The sequence below is a fragment of the Corticium candelabrum genome, chromosome 18 (assembly GCF_963422355.1).
Source record: "Corticium candelabrum chromosome 18, ooCorCand1.1, whole genome shotgun sequence".
NCBI classification, from domain to species: domain Eukaryota; kingdom Metazoa; phylum Porifera; class Homoscleromorpha; order Homosclerophorida; family Plakinidae; genus Corticium; species Corticium candelabrum.
The window spans coordinates 192,083-212,905 of record NC_085102.1 but is presented as its reverse complement, the minus strand read 5'-3'; the positions used below and the strand labels follow the sequence as shown (position 1 = coordinate 212,905).

Sequence of the window (20,823 nt, the reverse complement as noted above, 5' to 3'; positions counted from 1 at the left end):
CATCCAGTGTGCATGTGGCAAGTTGGCAGACGAATATCATCTTCTTACATGCAAACATGGAGGTGGGCCTGTGTAGCAGTATGATAAAATTTCAAATGCATGGAGCACTGTCTACATGAATTAAAGATTCCTCACGAGAAAGAATCTTAACATTGTTACTCTGAAAATGAGAATAGACCAGACATAGCTGTGTACGTCTCTGGGTGTAACTATGACCTTGATGTAGCCATGGCTCATCCTTTCAGCCAAGACACTTTAAAGCAGGCAGCTTTAGAGGAAGATTTCGCTGCAGCAAGGAGGGAGGAAAGGAAGATGATCAAATACAAAAAACAACAACTTGCCGGCAATACAGCAAGCCTCAATTTCACTTCTCTGGTATTTGAACATTTTGGAACTTGGGGATCAGAAGCTACCAACTATCAAACAAACTGGCCAGAAGATCAAGAGACATTGAAGGTTATACAAATGAAGCTGACTTTACAGGTTTTTGGAGGAAAATATTCTCAATAATCTCACAACGATGTAATGCTAAAGTTATCCTCTACAAGCTGACTCGTGTCTTCCCTCGAGAAGTAGATGAGAACATATATGATAGAGAGAGACTATCAAAGTAGCTTGCAATAAACTAAAGCTGAACTCAATAGCTTGTTTGCATTTAGTGTTAGAAATGTAACATAGAGTTTGTGTTACAGTAAAAAATTGACAGACAGACAGACAGACAAACAGACAGACAAACAGACAGACAGACAGACAGACAGACAGACAGACAGACAGACAGACAGACAGACAGACAGACAGACAGACAGACAGACACACAGACAGAAAGATGTGCGTCCCATTGCAATTGGAGAGACTATGCGGTGTTTAACAGCAAGAGCAATCTGTTTGCAGAAGAAATAAGCATTCTGTGGTTTTTTCAATCCAATACAGCATGGTGTGTTGACTGATTGTGGAACTGAGCTGCTCACACATCATGTTCAATTGCTTTTGAAGTCGAATCCTGAATGGATTGTATTGAAAAAGGATGTAAAAAATGCCTTCAATTCTCTAGATTGAAGGCAGTTATTGCAGGAGGTGTCATCTTCTTTTCCAAACATATTCCATCATATTCAGCAGATGTATCTGAACGTCAATTCTCTTGTATTTTTGCAGAAACCAAACCAGTAGTCCTCAACTCTGAACAAGGCATTCATCAGGGAGATCCTATACGACCAGCATTGTTCTCAACTGCAATACACCCGATTCTCGTGAACATTCATCAGAAGGAAAACCCTAACATACGAGTTCTAGCTTACCTCGATGATGGGTTTCTTTTGGGTCCACCAATTGAAGTTCTTTTTGCCTTGGAAAATCTCAGAGCAGCTTTCATCACAATACACCTTGAAATAGCTGACCACAAATGTGAGATCTACAGCCCTACACCACTTTCTAGTCAGATAAGCTCTCAGACCACTATTCCTATCAACTATAGTGGTTCAACAATTCTAGGCATCCCAATTGGAAAGGTTCAGTTTATACAAGAATACTGTGTTGAGATAGCAAAATCAAGAGACAAACTTTGCAAGCAGCTGTCTGAGCTGGACGATATTCAAAGTGCCATGCTATTACTAAGATTCTGTCACATTCCTCGAATTAATCACTTAGCTTGTTCAGTGACACCAGAACATCTCAAGTCAGCAGCTGATCTTCACGATCTTCAATCGAGGTCAACATTTACCACTTTGCTTGGTTGCAACTCAATAGATGACACTGTATGGCACCAAGCAACCCAACCAATCAAGTATGGTGGTTTTGGTATGTCATTGGTTAGTTGCTTCATCAGCCTTCCTGGCTTCGTGGGCTCATTCTTTGAATGAATTGCCCATTCATTTTCCAGATATAAAACCTGAAATAGACAAAGTTGTCATGTCAACACACTCTTTTAGCTGTCTAGGTCAGACACTAAATTCAATTGTACCACCATCCCAGTCCTTATTGGAGATGTCTGAGTCAAAGAGGCTTCAACACAAGCTCTCAAAAGAAAATGCTAAAATGGAAGCTACTTGCTTACTTGAGAATGCAACTTCACTTCGAGATGGCGCTAGACTTCGCTCTCTGCAAGGCAAAGGTGCAGGCTCTTGGTTGTCTGCTATTCCAACTTCAGGGAAGCTCGCACTTAAACCCTCCGAATTTCGGTTGGAGGCTTACCTGAGACTTGGACTTTCCTTGCCTTTGTGTGATAATATTCAGACGTGTGACTGTGGATGAGCAACTGGTGACTCAAGCGGATATCATCAGATTACATGCAAAACAGGGGTGGTCCTGTGTGGTCACATGACTCAATCATGTCTGTGTGGTCAGAGTGTTGATCTCAAAATACAACACAAAAAAGAGCCAAAAGATAGATATGCTACATCTGACAGCTGCCCAGACATTGTTGTTTTTGATACTGGTATTGGTTCCAATGTAGAGTTAGATATAGCACTTGCTCATCCGTGGAGTTCGGACATATTTCCAACGTCAGCCACTATGAAGAGAGCAGCCGCTGCTAGAAGGGAAGACAGGAAGTTGGCTCGCTACAAGACAAAAAACACCCTGGTGGGTTGTCTGTGAGAGTGGTTCCACTAAGTCTTGGAACATTTTGGAAGATGGAGCAAGAAGGCAGAGACCTATTTAGATGACTTGTCAAAACGATCAAAGGATGACTTTGGAAAATCAAACAGAGCAGAGTTTAAAGACTATTGACGTCAAAGAACTGCCATTCAATTGCAAAGTTGCAATGCCAATGTACTTCTGAAGAAAATCAGTAATGCGTTGTCAGGACAGGCCAAGTGCCCAGACTCGTAGATGTTCTATAGAAAAGGGATCACATGATCCCTTTTAACCAATTAGTCGTTAAATATATATTGTATTTAGTTGTTAGTTGTTTTCTCTTGCTTTTACTGTCATAGGACAAACTTAGTTAGCCATTCGCTATTGTATCCTAATTTAAATATGAAAAATATATGTATTGACAGACAGACAGACAGACAGACAGACAGGCAAGCAGGCAAGCTGACAGACACGCAAGCTGACAGACACGCAAGCTGACAGACAGACAATGTGAACTGCTGCAAGAACATCTGACCTTAGTTTTCCTGTTGAACTGTGCTCTGGCGTCACTAATAATAACATAGTATGTTAGATCGACATCCAAATAAAATTTCGCTCTGCCTGTTGTTTTCAATACAACACAGTCTTCACCTATGTCCAGCGTCACATACTTAGAAGAATGCTACAAAAACCGTGTGCTGACAAAACAGAATAATATGACAGGTAAAGAGTACTTACAACTCCAGGAAGTTTCACTTCGAGTACAATAAAGTCCGGTTTTCCAGTTCCCGGTTCTCGGTAGATAACAAAATCAGGTTGAGGATCACTACACATTTAGAATACATGTACACAATGTAATACAAATCATGCAACACAAGCAAACAGTAGTGTACCCTTACTCTGAAATAATACAGCATAAATTAATACTATGCACAGCAAATCACTTGAGATCTGAAATAATAGTATAAGTACAGAAATACTGTTGAAGTGGTAACGACTACCAGTCATTTCAATAGAGGTACGTGGTTACAGGTTCTAGTAAGCACAGCAAAGTAATTGACTCTGATAAATGAGTGTCTATGATTGGGCAAGTAAACTGGTACAGTAGATGATGTCTTCTTATTGGTAATCACAGCAATCTGTTAGTCAATATCGCATGTCACGGCAAAGTCTATACCAGTGTCCGTACACAACTGTTACAGCATCAAACATTGTCATTCCAATTTTACCTAAGTGCTGAGTAAATACATATTATTGAAACCGTTTCTTGAAGTACATATATGGTATATGACCCACATAACGACTAACAAATGTTATTCTATCCCGTCTGTCCTAGCCAGCAACAGATTCTACCTCTATTTCAGGTCAAGCTGAATCTAATCTATTTAGTCTATTATCTTTGTGTCAGGTTTAACATATGTAGTAGAAGTACAACTAATCAGCTACAGTACGTAATTTCACCATCACTGCTTGATCATGATCAACACAGCACTCCATCACCAACTCCAAGAAATATGTGGTGCACACGTTTCATGTGGACCTTTCATCTAGCCCATTCCACTTGGTGATTAATTTAATTAAGCAACAGTGTAAATCGCTGGACAAGAGATCTATCAGACTTTTGGTCATCCCAATATATATTTCTCCCTTTTGTCGTGTCCAACAGACCACTACTTTATTTTGTAGTTTGAGAAAAGCTTATTTGCTAGTAGGATTGTGTCCCATCTGAGCTGCTAAGCTGCTAGCAAAGACCTGAATTCTACTGCATCATCCCTGCATCTTCAGAAACCCCTTTCAAGATCAACAGTATGGTCTAAAATGCTACGTAAGAGAGTTCTATATGAAATGCTTGTATTTCAAATTTACTGTATGTAAGATTTAAAGTTCAGACTAGGTAAGCCTGAATATATGAATGGACATGTAAACTTTGATCACCATCCACTCCAACAGAAGTGAAAGTATTGTTAGTATCGTACTTGTATTTGTAGTTAATGACTACCATCAGTCTCAAGCTACAAGAATTTGGCATCCATACACCAGCAGTTCTCTTGCATCAATGGTCACGCATAACAAAATATATTAAGCATGAAGTACCTGTTATGCTCTTCATTTGCGTAAGTTTCTGGTTCTCTAGCAACACTTTCCTCAACACAAGTCTCTTCCTCACTACAATGCCAACATTCAATGTCAATAGCAAACAAAGAAATGAAATGTTTGTACAAGAAGTTACAGTAAGAGCAAATGCTCACTTTTTCATTTCCATTATAAGTGGTTTCCGTGAAGTCCTCACAAACTGCTCTGTCAAGCAGCCCATAGCTTTTTTCCTCTTGAGTCTAGTAAATTCTAGGTGACCACTCAACTGTAGTGACAACCAGAACATTGTCTATGTCAACTCACTTCTATCCAAAGCAAGACTGTATTTCTGTTCCAAGCCATCGAACATAATAGTAACAAAAAAACTCATAAAAATAGGATCAGTCTAAAAAACAAAACAAAAAGACATTGATGCAGAGTCATGGTTTGCTATTTGCAGCAAAGCTAAGCCTACACTACTGAACAATTACAAGACATTTACAAATGCTTTTCACTTTTAGGAAGAAATGCCATTCCATAAATTTTCAAAAGCATTAGAGAGTGTACTGTGATGATACACCATACCCTCCAATGCTATAAAGAATTCAGTGTCAGCTGAGAAGCTATTGAATGTTTAAATGGTACATTGTATAAACTGACCTATTGATATAGGCCGTCTTGCACATGAAAACACGTGATCAAAAAGTAGACAAAATAAAATAAATCTGTGTACATACATTAATTCAAAATTTAAAAAACTAAAATTAAACTTTTCTTACTAAGGCCACGTCAACTTGATTTGTTGATTCACTGGCCCGACCAACCCAGAGTCTTGTTGCCAGCCAAATATGTCATCCAGCCAACTAGATAATGCCTGTCTATTCAGGACTCAAGCACGTGGCTTCTTTTGCGTTCACTTGGCCTAGTGTCTAGCAAGGTAGTCAAATGTGAATGGGCAGCTTCGTTTGAGGACTTGCTGCAGATTGTGGACGCTTCAGCTGCTATGATCAGCAAGTATACGCTTGTCGCGGCTCCAAGTTTGCAGAGCTTGTCCATTCTGTCTCCTGGGATGGCACTGTACATCTTTGTAGTAAGTATGGAATGAACGTTCTGTTTAGCTTATTCGAAAAAATGATCAGCAAAGTCAGTGCTGCGGTGGATGCCAGCCAGAAACAGCTTTTAAAGTGCTGATGACTTCAAGTCGAAAGAGAATGCTGCCTCCGACCGAACAAGGTGACAGACCAAGAGTTGCGCAATGTTATTTACAGGTTCTGGAAAAGAAAGGTATTCTTGGTCATGTGGTAACATGTGCGTCACATAAACTGTCCATAAGCATGTCTTTTTTACAAACCGACCAACTGACCCTGAAACAGCCTACAGTTAGCCCGTGAAACAACAAATCAAGTGGACATGGCCTAAAGCCGAAAGTTTGGTACACTGAACTAGCACTCTTAGGCGCCTCCAACTGTATTAATTGGACTTCAATTAAGGCACCATTCATGCCATAATACTATATTTCCACACATTTAGCTGCATGCCGGTTTAAGCCTGGGATTATCAGGGTGCCAGTATACCCAGGGGTATACCGGCATGCCGGAGAAAGAGAGATGATTTGACAACCTTCCTATAGCCTGGACCCATAGATCTATGCTCCATCCGTTCTTAAATATTGATTGAACTAACATAAATAAACACTAAGACGTAAACTTTATCATCTAGATGTAGTATATAATCAACCCTCTAGTGTTTGATTTTCTCTGTCTCCATCCTCCTCTTCTTCATGGTCTTCCTCTTCTTCCTCATCTGTCAGCCCTGTGTGTTCTTCTGCTTCTTCAAACCTAATCCTGTACTCACTGACGAGACACTCCACATTCCCTGGTAACTTTTGTTTCATTTACACTGAGCTCGTTGTACTTGTGTAGTACTGCTAGCTTTTTCAGTTACGTATGATCTTCTGCCACACTGTGAAGATCCATTCTCGATACCTTCTGGCTGTTCAACTTTTCTCCTTTCTAGCTGGGCTTCAGGGGGAGGAAAGCTGCATTCTCTACGTCAACGAATCGAATTATGGCATGTGTGCAGTAGAATTACCACGCATGTGTAGTTGCTTCCTTGTCATTACCAGGACTCCCTCGCATTATACCGGCATGCTGGTATCGTTACCAGAGTCCAACAAGCAAGTTTCTGGTAATCCCTGCTTATACCGGCATGCAGCTAAATGCCTGGAAATACTCTTTGGCTGTGCTTAGGTAATTGGAACCATTAGAACAATTATTGGAACAACTGATTCAGAAACCTAGGAATCAGCTGAAATAACCACATTTGTTGTAACTGGCATACGCTGTAGCAAAGGAAAAAAATTCCGCAGTGGTAAATTATAGAAAACTGTTCAACACTCTTTCAGTTTTCAGTGACACATCAGGTGAAGAAGAAGACTATTTGTCTGACTATAAGGACTTTAATTCCAGAACTAGCAGTACGAGTGATAATGAAACTATACCACAGAGTACTTCAGGTGGATGCCAGTTAGAATGTCAAGGTACTGAAACCAAACAGTCACACAAGGCTTTAACCACGCACTTATTGTGGTATGCTTTGTTTACACTCCCAGCTTACAAAAAACACAAGACATAGAGCAAAATGGAAGAACGAAAGGTGCTTTAAGAATTGAATATATATCAACAAGCAATGAAAAGGCCCAACATCCAGAAGAAAAGTCAGAACAATTACGCAGACAATAGCAGCACATACAAGTACATCTATATTTTCTACCTGGATGCTGCTTGCCTCCCTGTCTCTCTTGGCCTATTGTTGTACCAGGTTGTTGCTTCGTGTATGTGAACTCATCTGTCCATCTGTCTGTTATTTCAGTACCTTGCTTGTTCGATTTGTCTATTAATCTATCTCTATGCACGTGTATTAATTTAACTCACAATTGTAATATCTACTACATTGAACAGTCTGTAGACACTCAAACACACAGATAGGCTCACCTCTGTTTTTTCATAAAAGAGAGGATGTACAATTATATCATACACTGTACACCCTTTGCCGGACTTGTCAATTTCAGCATGAGGAGGACCAATGCTAAGAGGAACACGATAGCGAGTTGGATCTTCTAGAGCCACAATCTCAGCCAACTCTTCTGCACTGATATCTTTGGGTGCAGGCAACTACAACATACACAAGCTATGTCCAAGAGTGTTACTACCTTACATAGAACGGTAAGTGCCCCAATAAGTGAAGATTAGCAGAAAGTACGTCACCAAGACACATCATGCAAGTAACACAAGCTTTTCCTTATAAGTGAGAAGATACATATGCAACTAAACAAGCCTGTCCTTATAAACGAGAAGAAAGCCTTGGACACCCAGATCTTAGCATGTTAGAGTGTGCACAGTTAAACATGGCATTGTACAGCAGAAGTTTCAAATACTTCAAAGACCTACCAGCGACACTCTAAAGTTACTCATGGTGTGCAAGAAAAATTACTGAAGAGGAAGGCATCAATACAGGCGCATCACAGATGGTGAAAAACAGTTTTGAAGAGTTCTGCAAAAAGAGTATGCCTACACAGTGAATCTGTGACTATAACAGCCTAAAACCCCCGTGGTAGGTGAATTGGTACACGGTCTTTAGTGATTAGATGTTTGATGCAGTGGATGTGTCTTAGTGGGTATACTTCGTGATCCATATTATGATATTTACAGCTACGATAAAAATTTACTTCTTCACTTGAAAGGGCATGCCCTTATACCTCGACTCAACGAGGTATATATACAGCAGTCTCTACTATACCTCTTATGTTAGGTAATAAGATACAGTGATGATGATATAAGCTGTGCTAACCTGATTAGATGTGCTAACGTTGATAAAAATCTTTTCTTCGTGTTCAGTTTTTGTCTTGAGACAATATGCTATCCAGATAAATATCAAACACAGACAGACAGACAGACAGACAGACAGACAGACAGACAGACAGACAGACAGACACACACACACACACACACACACACACACACACACACACACACACACACACACACACACACAATTCAATTCTTTATAGCTAAATTGCTTTAAGCATTATCATAAATGTGCACCAGGCTCTGGAGCTATCGACAAGTGACGTAGTTCTGAGGTTTGCATATCAGCATGCGGTGATTCCAGACGGTGAGACCATGTGACACAGTTGTTGAAATTCTGTTTCAAACCGCTTTCCCAAAACTTCAGAACGTTTAGCCGCCCACAGGTAGCAAAGCTACACCTTTCAGTGAATAAAAGAGCGTACAGTACAGTGCTCGGAGAGACGTTCAGTGTCCCGTATCTAGGCTCGAGTGTCCAGCCCGTCGTCTCCGAGGAGAAATAGACGTGTGTTATCCTTACTGCACTTAGAGCGTATACGCTTCAACGTATTCAGTTTCATAGTTCTCACTTAGGTGTTGGAGCATGCATCAGGCAAGCTAAGGATTGTGTATATATATTCTAGCCGGGCATTACAGCCAGCAAGTGTGAGACCTTCAGAACTTAGTATGAGCAGCAACAGCCTAAGGAATCACTAGAGTCCACACGAGACACCACGTACTCTACACATAAAGGTGGGAGCAGATCTGTTGTGTGTTTCAAGATCGACATTACCTGATTTTAGTGGACTAGCAAATTTAACTACAGCAGTACAGTAGAGCCACTGAACGTCCTCACGTCGAGAGCAGTGATAAGGAAGTTGAAGCACCAATTTTCCAGGCAATGCATACCGTCGACGTTAATAACGGATAATGGGCCGCAGTTTGCTTGTGAGGAATTCCACCAGTTTAGATAGTAAGTTGGAATTTGAGCACAAGATGTGGACCACCCACAGGGAAATGGTAAGGTAGAAAGTGGAGTGAAAGTCAATCATCAAACAGCTGATGAGGAAAGCAATTGCTGCAAAACAGGACCCATATGGCTCTCCCCTAGCTTTCAGAAATATACACCCACAGGGGAATGGATTCAAGTTCTGCACAATGACTATTCTGCAGGAGAACGAAGACAGTGTTACCTACTAAAGAGGAGCTACTAAAACTACGCATTGTGGAACATTTGACTCAACATCTAGAGAAACGAAAAGAGACACAAGCAAGGGACTTCAACAAAAACACCCATTAAGGACTTACGAGAACTAGCCATCAGAGACATAATGCGTGTATACAACTGGTGAGTGGGAAAAGGAAAGATTGAAAGAAAGTTATTGTTATAGGCCAGGTTGGAGAACGGTCTTACAATGTCTGATTTGACGACGGTACAGTCTACAGGCGTAACCGAAGACAGTTGAAGTTGATGAAGGAAATAATGCAGCTGGTGCAAGAGACCCATGAAGACGAAGAATCCGTAGTCAGTGAGCCAACAGTTAGTGAAGAAGTGGTGGAATCAGAACATGAGGAGCAAGACCCAAGCTTGAAACAGAATGGAAATGTTACCATTGAGCAACAAAGAAAAGATCCGGGTGAAGAAAAGACAAGACAGTGGGAGTTGAAATCCAAAGGTCACTCGAAGTGGAGATTAGTGAAGACACCAGGGTATCTACGAGACTATATGAACAGTACGTAGTAATTAAGTTGTATTCCTAGATAAGATAGGATTTATGTTTGTTTATTCTTCTACGTTTATTCTTCTATGACTATCTATTTTACTTGTTAGTGTATGTATCTTGTCTGGCCAGAGGACTGTACCTGTAGTGGTATGAAACAAAATATATTATTATTATATTATACGGGAACTCAACGACGATGACTGGGTACCGGCCAGCGTTATATTTGACTGAGTTCATTGCAGTTGCGTTGCTTAGATAGTGCATTACCTTTTGTTCTGTTATACTTTGTCTTAAAGCTAGTCATTCAAAACGTTAGAGCTTTTGTGTAAAAACTACCTAGATGTAGTGGAAGCACTGACACCAAATAAAATTTGACAAATGACACAGAAATTAAGTTTCTTTGATCTTAGATAAGAACTGTTATATAAACAAGACTAATATATGCTCCAACTGCAACCATACTCGAGGAGGTATTAACAATTGTCTAATGAGAAAAGTCATATTTCCCACGAACAAGTCTATATTTTAGTCCTGGCACATCTTGCACGCGACCCCCTTGCACTAGAACGACCGCATGCTCCTGAAGTTGTGCGTTTTCACCAGGCATATATGCTTGTAAAAGTCTACCGTTACTGAGCCTGACAAGAGCAACCTTTCGCTGCGCTGAATTGGGTTTCCTTGGTTGTCGATTAAATAACTTGACCACGACTGCTTTCCGCTGAGGACCAAGTAGAACCTGCTTGTCTTTTGGTACCTCTTGTTTAGAACGAGTTCTCTTAGTACGTGGCTTTTTCCGCCTGATCTGATTTAGAGTTACTAAGAAACGAACAGGGTTGAAAGAAAATGGACAAAGCCTTGACATTGAAAGCTGCTGTTGCATTGTTCGATGTGAGTCAAGGATTTCCATATTTCGGCATAAATTCCGGTAAAATACTGGCTGTGCAGATGTTTGTGATGCAAAGAAACTATTTGCACAAGAGAAAGCCTATCACAACAAGAACACACAAGTCAATTAATGTTGCTAATTAGCACTTTCACATGCAGTAATAGACTCCAGGGTCCAGCCAGTTGCTTTTCCCTGTGAGATGAAAGACCTCTTGTAAAGGAGGGAAGTGACCGGCTGGACCCTTGAGCCTACTAATTCAGTAACTGTTCTCAAATTGACTATACATGTAGCTTTATTCTAAGCTGGGGTGTACGCTGGGGTGCACCCAAAATCACCACACATTACTGCTACCTGGCAAACTAGTGTGACATACTGTAACTCAAGCAGAGACTATGCACTCTGCACGACAATTGCTTCTAGAAAGAAATGTGGTATGCCACCGGGCCCCAATTGCAAAAAGTCTGATACCGCGCTACGAGCATGTTCACACCGACATTTGGAATAACTATGATTAGGCCAACATTAACGCAAGCGTGTTCACACAGTTAACTATGATTCGTAAGTCACGTGGGCACGTGAGTGTAATTAGCCTCTGACAGTTTTCATCTGCCAAGAATTAGCATGAATAGTCTTGACGAATCCATTGCTTTAGGTTTGAAGAGGAAAACATTTAGTTCGCTTTTTCTGGCAGCTCCTTCAGGGACGGCAGGAAGTTGTCACATGTACAGGCACGTGTAGAATGGCCAAATAACTGCTGTATTCAGATAGTACCGCCGTAAGCACCACTCATCGACTGTGCATGCTTCCCATCCTCGCAGTCCCACACTACAATACTACAATACCCCTTGTCAAAATTTAAACCAACAACAAGACTCCACTCAACGCAAAAGTGTTCATCACATGTCCGCCTCTTTGGCTCTTACTGATAACCGCACATGGACCTCCGGATTGTGTTACCACTCCTTCCTGAAAAGGGAATGTCCCAGAGTTGATTGTGAAGTAGCTACCTCCGCAGCCATTGACTCCCTGCTGCCATTCGAACCAGGGTTAGTTGCAAGTGTTTCCAAAGACAGTGTCCGCAAAACTTTAACCAGACTGTCATTGGGTAACATCCATAGACTGATTTGTTGGTACTTGTCCTGTAGGATTCGTTGGAACAGCCGTGCTTGTTCCCACTGCTGCTTTGACCTCAGTTGCTGGAGGAAGCGTTACTGCCATTTCTGGAATGTATTGCTTTACATGTCTCCTATTCCTAAGCATGATACGTCGCCCATATGTGACACTCACTTGTTGGCTGTATTGGTCCAATACTCTCCACTGTTTGGTGGGATTAGTATGACCGTCTTGAAAAATAACTACTGTACCAGACTTTAGTCTAGGTAGCTGACACACACCTCTTCTAAGGTCATGGTTGGTTGCCATGCGAGCTTTCGTCTGAGACTGATGTCCGGGATTGACCATAAGAAAGGTCCTGTAAGCTGGTACTCGAGTGTGAAGGATCCTTTGAAACAGTGCTTCCGAGGATGTTGTGCCCAGCATTCAGTTAGTTGAACTGCAGATGTCCATCAACGTTTGTTGAAAGCCACGATAAAAATGAATTGAGGGACTAAGTCCCTTAAGTCTCTTCCGTAAAACTCTATGCAGCCTCACCACCATTCCATTTGACTGAGGATACCGTGGGCTTGCCTTCGCATGCTGAATACGCAATTGTTTCAGAAAGTGGTTCATCTCACTGGCAATAAACTGGGGACCGATGTCTGATACCAAAACAGAGGGCACGTAAAATCGTGCAAATACTTCCATGAGTTTTTTATCACACCTTTAGCCATGGAATCCTCTAAGGGGAGTACTTCAGAAAAACGTGATCCATAATCGATAATTGATAAGAATGATATCCCTTCAATAGTCACGAGGGCCATTGCCAATTTGTTCCATACGGCTTTCAAGTCAGATGGCTGGAATTGTTGAGAGGGATTTGGTCGCCTGCGCCAGCATATATCACACTGCTCGGCAAAAATATTTGCATCCTCTGTGATGCCTGGCCCCCAAACAAGGGTCCTTAATGTGTCTTGAAAAGCCTCTAGTCCAGGATGTCCCTCATGAGCGAGGCGAAGGACTGATCTACAAAGGGCCTCTGGAATTACAACCCCGTTACCCAAGAGCAAGGTGTCGTCTACAACAGTCAACTGGTCCCGCACTAGGTAGTAGGATTCTTCTGATTGACTGCATTCATTCCATCCATTTGTAAGAACTCTTTGCATGACACTAGACAGAAGGGAGTCTTCCTTTGACGCTTGTTGAATATCACCAACGCCAACTGGTGCTTCTTCTAGCACCATACTGATATATTCACCAATACCCGACACTCTTCAGGCGTTGGATTTTGCTCAGGTAGTGGTGCTCTGGAGAAAGCATCAGCGCATACTAAATGCTACCCAGGCTTGTAGTTGAGAAAAAACTGGTATGGCATTAGAGCCACCAGTCATCACTGCAGACGAGGAGGCAACTCATCAAAGGGCTTATGAATGATGTGGATGAGAGTCTTGTGATCTGTAAATACTTGCACACTTCGCCCTAACACATACTGGCGAAATCGAGTTATAGCAAACACTATTCCCAGCATCTGTCAATGATCAGCTTGCCCCAGCCACTGAGAGCCAGTGACCTTGCCTATCATGCTGCCACAACATGGCGCCAAGGCCTTTCGGGGAGGTGTCACTGCTGATAGCTGTGGGAACTAAGGCTGCTGACTGGAAATAAGCTATAGGTTCTGCACGGATGCTCCCATAGCCCCCTTTGCCTCATTGAATGCATCCTCCAATGCCTCGTCATATACAAACGGGTCATTATTGGCCAATTCACGAAGTGAATGGGTGGCCTGTGAGAACGTTGGGATGAACTTCCCAAGATGTGTAGCCATCCCTAAGAACCGTCGCACGTCAGTAACTGATTGAGGACACAGGGCATGTCTTTTATGACTCGCATCTAGTCGGCATCTGGACATACTCCTTAGTCAGTCAACCAATGCCTCAGATATTTCACATGTGTTTGACGCATCTGGCATTTGTTCCAGTTGATCTGCAAGTTAGCTGCATTCAACTCTTGCAGCACCAATTTCATCCTGGCATCATGCTCCGCCTGATCCTTGCCAAATACCAGAATGTCGTCTACATAAACTAGGACACCCTCCAGTCCTCTCAGGATGTCCTCCATCACATGCTGAAAAATTTCGGGAGCACAGGCTATTTCAAATGGGAGTCTCTTGAAGCAGTACAGACTACAGTGCATAATGAATGTAGTATATTTTCTGGATTCTGCTGATAAGGAATTTGATGAAATCCGGACTCTGCATCCAAGACTGAAAACATTCCAGCTCCATCTACTTTTGCTGCAATTTCTTCCAATGTAGGTAGCATGTGCCTTTCCCGTACAACGGTTTGGTCTAATCTCCAATAGTCAATGCACAACCTCAATGTTCCATTTGACTTCCACACTGGCACCAATGGTGACACCCACTGAGTAGCTTCTTGAACAGATTCAATGACGTCTGCTTCCTTGAGGTGTTGTAGCTCTGTTTCTATGGCCGTACAAAGGCTGAAAGCATAGTGTCGCGCTGGAAGAGATGCTGGCATTGCTTGAGGATCTACCATAATGTTGATGGGCTGAATCTGGACCACATTGACCTCCTGCTTAGCAAGCAGCTGCAACTGTAGGATGACATCATGCCCAAAAAGAACTGTTCGTCCAGGAGGTACTGTACCACAAAACAGGTGCACTGACAAGATCTATCTCCTGCATTGATCTTGACATCTGCTACACTCAGGGTTTCCACAGCATTACCATTACATGCTTTCAACACAGCAGGACTGGGTCGTGTTGGTGCTACTATGTCTTGGGGGATGAGCGTTCGAGTACCACCGGTGTCAAGGAGATCCTTGCACTCTCTGCCATTTACCTTAAGTATGACAGTAAATGTCTCGGCCTTTGAAGAATGACTGGCTATATATACAGTATATATATATATATATATATATATATATATATATATATATATATAGTCTCGTAGACATGATGAAGTGGTGGTTTTGAACAGGTTTGTGTTTCATATTCAACAACTTGGGCAATGGGTGCTTTCCTTTTCTGTACATACTGCAATACATGTCTTTTGGCAATGTGAGCATTTTGCGTCTGCTGCTGGACAGTGCTGTTTGCCTCGTATATGCAGGCGACCACAGTATTTGCATTTGAGGAGTTTGCCTTGGTTGCCTAGACTGGGTAGACTCACTTTGTTCACGGAAGTTGGGGACAGTGACTCTAAGGGTCCACGTTCATACATTGAGCTCTCAGCAATGGATGTTTCAGGGGCCACCGCTTTCGTAACTGCATCTGCCAAGGTGAGTTTTGAGTACTTCATCAATTCCTTCCAAATGTCATTACTCCTTATACCAGCGATCAGCTGATCTCGGAGTTAGCCGTTTACCACTGTGTCAACACTTGTGCATGCAAAATCACATAGTCCTACCTTAGTGTGCATACGGCCAACAAAGGAGGTGACAGATTCATGATCCTGTTGCTTCATCTGCCGAAACTTGTGTCTCTCAGCTGTTGTATTGACAGCTAGTCGAAAATATGTGAGAATGGCATCTGTCAAGGCTGTATATTCATTCGCTTTGTCTCCAGTAGGCGTTTCTACTACCAAGCCCTTGACCACTCTCCACAGGCTCAGTCCAGCCAAGTTTAAGAGCAGACTCTTTTTCTCCGCAGGCTCCATAACCTTGCAGATCGACATGTAGTCGTTGACATCGTCGAGCCAGAGTTCAAACTCTGAGGCCACATTGCGACTGTAGTCTAAAACGAATTCTTTTGGGGCTCGTCCCACTTTGGCATACATGCCGACTACGCCAATGTAGAATGGCCGAATAACTGATGTATTTAGATAGTACCACCAAAAGCACCACTCATCAACTGCGCATGCTTCCCATCCTCGCAGTCCCACACTACAATACTACAGCATGCACGTAGTGGACATCTGTCTGTGCTGCCATATACGACGTTATGTTGTTGTTGCATTTGTATGTCTAAACATACAACACCACATCAGAAACATCGGTGGCATGCTCTTCTTGTATACTACCTCACGTGCCAAAGTCATGTGCAACCACTAATGCCATTAATGTGGTTGTAATACTACTCTTTACAGCGTAGAATGGCGTTAGAATGGCGTTACACTAATCATGATTAGGACCAGTGTGAACGAGTGGCATCAGTGCACTCACGCCAAACTAATTGTGATTAGGTCTGGTGTGAACACACTCTAAGACACCTTACTTTGGCCTCAAGCAATTGATACAAGATGGGACAATCTGCAGACAGACAAAAAACCAGTAGATAACCTATAATTATAACCACTGTTGTTGAATGGCATCCGATAGACTAGCCTGTCTTTATCCGCGTTTCGATATTTTAGATTGAACTCATTATTCTCTTGTCATTTTGGTATAAAAACTTCTGTCCTCTACGTCAACCAACTATACCTTCCTAGTAATAGGTTGCTTGACACAATCTTGGCACAAATTGCTCTCTCTCTCTCTCTCTCTCTCTCTCTCTCCCTTTTTATTTGAAAAATTTTTCAACACATACGTAGAGCTGAGTAAAACAGGTAAGTGTAACGCTACTGTAAATGTAAATATCAAAGTAAAAGTCTAGCTAGCTCTAACATTACTCACAAAACGCAAACAAGGATAACTCTTAACTAAAACTTACAACACCAACACAGACATTATCACACGCTAGGTAAAGTCTAGTTGTTGCATGACTACCTCATGCCCCATTCGGTTGGGATCCCGGTCAACAGTCAACTTACGGTTGTAGAATTGAGTAGCTGCCGAGGTTTGGCAATGATGAAACTCCTCTGTATAACAGTCAGTAAATTCATAACCAACCACGTCTTGATGCCGTGCGCACCTGCCAGGCGAGGCTAACAGCGCGAGTAAGTCACGTGATCACGTGACGAAGTGCTAGAAATGCCTCCAGCTTCTGCCTTATTTCTCGTCGTAGCATCTCTAACTTGTTGTTTTTCGTTACCGGTTATTATCGACACCGACATTGGAACTGACTTCGACGACAGTGTGGCTCTAGCGTTTGCAATACAGTCAACAGACTTGGATGTCCGTCTTGTCGTTAGTGCTACTGGAGACACACGTGCTCGTGCACGGGTCGTCACCAAATATCTAACGGCATACGGGCGAGACGACATCCCCATCGGCATTGGGGTTCCCGACAACAAAACGGCGGCCGGATCCTTGTACGGTTGGGCAGCAGATTTCAACCTTAGCAACTACAAGGGAACCGTATATTCCGATGGTGTAGATAAAATGGCATCAATTATAAAAGAAAGTAATCAGACTGTATTGATTATTGCTATTGCTCCCGCCACAAACTTTCCATCATTGCTGCAGCGCTTTCCTGAAGTCGCAAATCGAATTGAGGTGAAAGCAATGAGTGGTAGTATAAACCATGGTTATGCTAACTCTTCTCATCCTGCTGCTGAGTATAATGTGCAGCACTGCCCTACATGTTCTTCTGTGATGTACAAGGCGTCCTGGAATTTGACGATAACTCCATTAGATACATGTGGTGTCGTTACACTGAGTGGTAGCTCTTGGGATTGTTTGCTCAATGGCACAAATGGAGTGGCGCCCGTGTTGATGGAAAGCTGGATATACTGGTGTTTGCATTCTGGTTCTGGTTCGTGTTCTGTTACTCCTGGCTCGCATACTGATGTCTTCTATGATCCTGTGGCTGTTCTACTTTGTTTGCCGTTGTCATTAGACCTGATGGACTTTAAAGTATTGAAAATTAGAATCACTGAGGATGGGCATACAGTTATTGATAACAACGAAGGATCTTCTACATTGGTGGCTATATCGTGGAAAGGCAATGGTTTAGATGACTTTGATCAGTTTCTTGCTACAACAATAGCCATCGATAGTTCAAGTTAGTGTCAAACACCAATTTTCTGCTACACTGTACACACATGGACTTGCCAGTAAGGAACCAGTTTTATTTTTATGGCTTTATGTTTTATCTTTTTCTAGTGGGCTTGCATAACCCACAGCAAATTCGACATTCCTGTTTTCGATTTTATAGGGAAGCGTGTTGGAAATGTAAGCTAATAACTGATATGCTGTGACTAGTTGGTGTATTGTCTTGTTGAATAACTGTCTGAGTCACAAGCACCAGTCATACACTGACACAATCATCAGAAAGGCAAAAGCAAATCAGTATTACGGTATACCAGTGGGCATAAGAGATAATTGCTATCCTTCAGTTTTGATACTTAGAACATTCATATGCAGTATACTAGTTCTCAAAATGAAATTTCAATCTGCGTGTGTATGCACAACTCCTTGCTTGAACACAGAAGTAGGTGAAGACAAGTACTTGACTATGTCACATGAGTACTTGTGCAGACAGAAAATAATGTAGAGTTTGGGTCTTAAATTACTACAGGTATCTGTGGGGTACATAGTCTGTGGCAACTGAGACTCATAGCCAATCTTACACGATCTTCTTGCACGCAGTCCAGTACAAAGCAAACCGTCATTTGCTATACTGTCTGTCACATGTGTATGGTAAAATCAGCAAGAAAATGTTACTCATCACTGCTACTCTCCTCCTCTGCCTGTTCTAACCACAGCAAAAATGGCTGAGCTTGTTTCTTCATTCTTTCATGGTGTTGATATGTGTCTTTATTGCCAGAGTCAACTGGAGAAGCATTCCATTTAGTAATGGCAACTTCTTCGATAATGTCACTGTCATACAGGGAACGAAGGATTCCCATAAACACAACACTTACAGTCTCATTCGAAAAAGCTAGCTCTTCAAGAGACTGGATAAGCTGAAGTTGAGACTCGAGTGACTTGACATAATTCTGCAACAATGGAGACAGATATTCTAATGCCTCTCTGCTATAGGTAAGCAGCTCCTTTGGAGTCTGATGATTGTGCTTGGCCTGCTGTGGTCCGGAGAGAATTGCCCTCAAAATGCTGGCAGGAACATCACTGATGGCAATGTTGTAGGCGTGTTTGGATGAGTTCACCTCCAGAATCATATTATCCACAGAAACGCGTTCAGCAATCCCATTCCGAATGCTTTCTACAACTTCTAAGTAGAAGACATTGTGATCTGCATCACCAGCCTCACCACCTAGTTGTATAGCATTAGGGCTAATACATCGTGATGATGCATCGGAGCTTGAGTCCGAGCTCTCGCTGTCACACCTTGTAGCATCAGCTGGCCACACTTCATCTATCACATCGGTGCCATCTTCCTGTTTGCTGCTGCTTGAAGACCACAGAAAACCAAGGCTACCATCACCTAATCCACAAGCTTGTATGGTCTCATCCCTGGATTTCATCAAAGTCACTTTGCTGCCCGGTTTTAGTTTACAATCTGATCCAATAATAACGCCAAAACAAATAATGCAACCTTCTGGTATCTTAGCACCCGCTTCGACATTTACATGATCACAAAGGATCGACTTCTTAATTCCCACGTTGTCTCCTATCACAACATCGTTCCATATGTGTGCACCATTCAGACACACATTTGAACCAATGCGACACCGTTGACCAATCACCGAGCTTACAATGGTCGTTCCATTCCCCACACTTGATTCTTGACCGACAACAACATCCTGTTCGAGATGACAGTCCCGTGCTAGTTTAACAGTATTATGAAGGTACACGTTCCGTCTGCTGTAACTATAAGCACCTTGTCTTTCTTCCTGTCTAACATCTGGTACCAAAGGGTACGTCCAACGATGGATAACATCTTTCGAAATGGCATCGTAACTGTGAAGATTTGATACTCTGGCAGCATATTCATCTTTCACAATGTGAGTGTGTATCTGGTTACCCATGATCTCTTCACTGACTAGTATACCACGTACAAAATCATCCTGGTCTTGATAATCGAAGTTGTCAGTAAACAGCTGAGGTACTTGAGGAGAGCATATGCTCATGTGGCAATCCAACAGATCGTATCTCAGCTCAACTGCAGCATTCCCCGAAAACAGGTCAAGCGGAAAGTGAAGTCGTGTCTGGCGTTTTGTCCTTTGCCAATGCAACAACCGACCTTTAGACGCCGGATTGATAGCCACTACGAGATCGTCTTGATAACAACGCGTACGATGGCCAGGTGAAGCAGCCATGAATATCATCGTCATGACAGAATCCTTAATGGTTTGTCTCCGCTCTTTGTGTTCTCGAACAGCTTTCTCCAGATCCATGTTCGATACGAGATCACCACTCACCAACACAAAGTCACTTTTTATAAGAGACCTACTGTCGATCTCCCTCAATGCATCGCCCGTTGAAAGACATCCTTCCGATATGATCGTCTGTACCTCAAGTGGTGAGTTTGATTTCGTCCATTTTGAATGCTGGAGGTGTGTCCGTATCTGGTCGGCATGAGCACAACAGAAGACGAACGCCTGCTCTACGCCACCAGATGACAGAAACTGCAGGCTGTAGTCGATCAACAGAGTGTTGACCAGAGGAAGCAGAGCTCTTGGTTTTTCGAGGGTAATGGGAAGGAAACGGTAGTTGAAGCTATCTGCTAACACAACGGCCTGTAATGGGTTCTCTGTGCCCCATTTCTCACTCGTAACCTTCTTCCCCACTCTCTCTTTACTCATAGGTGTGAACACGTGTTCAAAAGT

General features: G+C 42.4%; 6 protein-coding genes across 6 annotated transcripts; 2 read left to right on the top strand and 4 right to left on the bottom strand.

Moving 5' to 3' along the window:
• The first annotated feature begins 781 nt into the window (after nucleotides 1-781).
• Nucleotides 782-2,088, top strand: LOC134193879 (uncharacterized). Its single transcript, XM_062662727.1, has one exon. It carries the CDS (start codon nucleotides 1,005-1,007, stop codon nucleotides 1,854-1,856), a length of 852 nt encoding a protein of 283 aa, XP_062518711.1. The 5' UTR covers nucleotides 782-1,004; the 3' UTR covers nucleotides 1,857-2,088.
• Nucleotides 2,089-2,539: 451 nt separating this feature from the next.
• On the bottom strand, nucleotides 2,540-8,939 carry LOC134193877 (PIH1 domain-containing protein 1-like). Its single transcript, XM_062662726.1, has 8 exons — nucleotides 8,748-8,939; nucleotides 8,494-8,561; nucleotides 7,638-7,817; nucleotides 4,969-5,050; nucleotides 4,821-4,914; nucleotides 4,666-4,737; nucleotides 3,310-3,397; nucleotides 2,540-3,253 (listed from the first exon to the last, which is right to left on the bottom strand). Exons 1-8 carry the CDS (start codon nucleotides 8,791-8,793, stop codon nucleotides 2,963-2,965), a joined length of 921 nt encoding a protein of 306 aa, XP_062518710.1. The 5' UTR covers nucleotides 8,794-8,939; the 3' UTR covers nucleotides 2,540-2,962.
• Nucleotides 8,940-10,601: 1,662 nt separating this feature from the next.
• On the bottom strand, nucleotides 10,602-17,090 carry LOC134193630 (small ribosomal subunit protein uS12-like). The gene is made up of 2 exons (XM_062662469.1): nucleotides 16,963-17,090; nucleotides 10,602-11,198 (listed from the first exon to the last, which is right to left on the bottom strand). The coding sequence occupies exons 1-2, from the start codon at nucleotides 17,032-17,034 to the stop codon at nucleotides 10,698-10,700; spliced, it is 573 nt and encodes a 190-aa protein (XP_062518453.1). The 5' UTR covers nucleotides 17,035-17,090; the 3' UTR covers nucleotides 10,602-10,697.
• On the bottom strand, nucleotides 11,209-13,438 carry LOC134193629 (uncharacterized). The gene has a single exon (XM_062662468.1). It carries the CDS (start codon nucleotides 13,436-13,438, stop codon nucleotides 12,824-12,826), a length of 615 nt encoding a protein of 204 aa, XP_062518452.1. The 3' UTR covers nucleotides 11,209-12,823.
• Nucleotides 17,091-17,094: 4 nt separating the features above from the next.
• Nucleotides 17,095-18,510, top strand: LOC134193628 (uncharacterized). The gene has a single exon (XM_062662467.1). The coding sequence runs from the start codon at nucleotides 17,123-17,125 to the stop codon at nucleotides 18,098-18,100; it is 978 nt and encodes a 325-aa protein (XP_062518451.1). The 5' UTR covers nucleotides 17,095-17,122; the 3' UTR covers nucleotides 18,101-18,510.
• A 137-nt stretch (nucleotides 18,511-18,647) lies between these two features.
• LOC134193627 (translation initiation factor eIF-2B subunit epsilon-like) lies at nucleotides 18,648-20,806 on the bottom strand. The gene has a single exon (XM_062662466.1). The coding sequence runs from the start codon at nucleotides 20,797-20,799 to the stop codon at nucleotides 18,754-18,756; it is 2,046 nt and encodes a 681-aa protein (XP_062518450.1). The 5' UTR covers nucleotides 20,800-20,806; the 3' UTR covers nucleotides 18,648-18,753.
• Nucleotides 20,807-20,823: the final 17 nt, after the last annotated feature.

What these genes read in the sequence shown, in the direction of transcription:
- LOC134193629 (XM_062662468.1), bottom strand. Translation starts at nt 13,438, where the DNA reads ATGGTGCTAGAAGAAGCACCAGTTGGCGTTGGTGATATTCAACAAGCG.
- LOC134193630 (XM_062662469.1), bottom strand. Translation starts at nt 17,034, where the DNA reads ATGAATTTACTGACTGTTATACAGAGGAGTTTCATCATTGCCAAACCT. An exon ending in AGCTACTCAATTCTACAACC is followed by an intron (nt 11,199 to 16,962) that starts GTAAGTTGACTG and finishes TTGTTGTGATAG; the next exon opens with GCTTTCTCTTGTGCAAATAG.
- LOC134193627 (XM_062662466.1), bottom strand. Translation starts at nt 20,799, where the DNA reads ATGAGTAAAGAGAGAGTGGGGAAGAAGGTTACGAGTGAGAAATGGGGC.
- LOC134193628 (XM_062662467.1), top strand. Translation starts at nt 17,123, where the DNA reads ATGCCTCCAGCTTCTGCCTTATTTCTCGTCGTAGCATCTCTAACTTGT.
- LOC134193877 (XM_062662726.1), bottom strand. Translation starts at nt 8,793, where the DNA reads ATGCAAACCTCAGAACTACGTCACTTGTCGATAGCTCCAGAGCCTG. An exon ending in CAGTCTTGCTTTGGATAGAA is followed by an intron (nt 4,915 to 4,968) that starts GTGAGTTGACAT and finishes GTGGTCACCTAG; the next exon opens with AATTTACTAGACTCAAGAGG. An exon ending in CTTATAATGGAAATGAAAAA is followed by an intron (nt 4,738 to 4,820) that starts GTGAGCATTTGC and finishes TTGGCATTGTAG; the next exon opens with TGAGGAAGAGACTTGTGTTG.
- LOC134193879 (XM_062662727.1), top strand. Translation starts at nt 1,005, where the DNA reads ATGGATTGTATTGAAAAAGGATGTAAAAAATGCCTTCAATTCTCTAGA.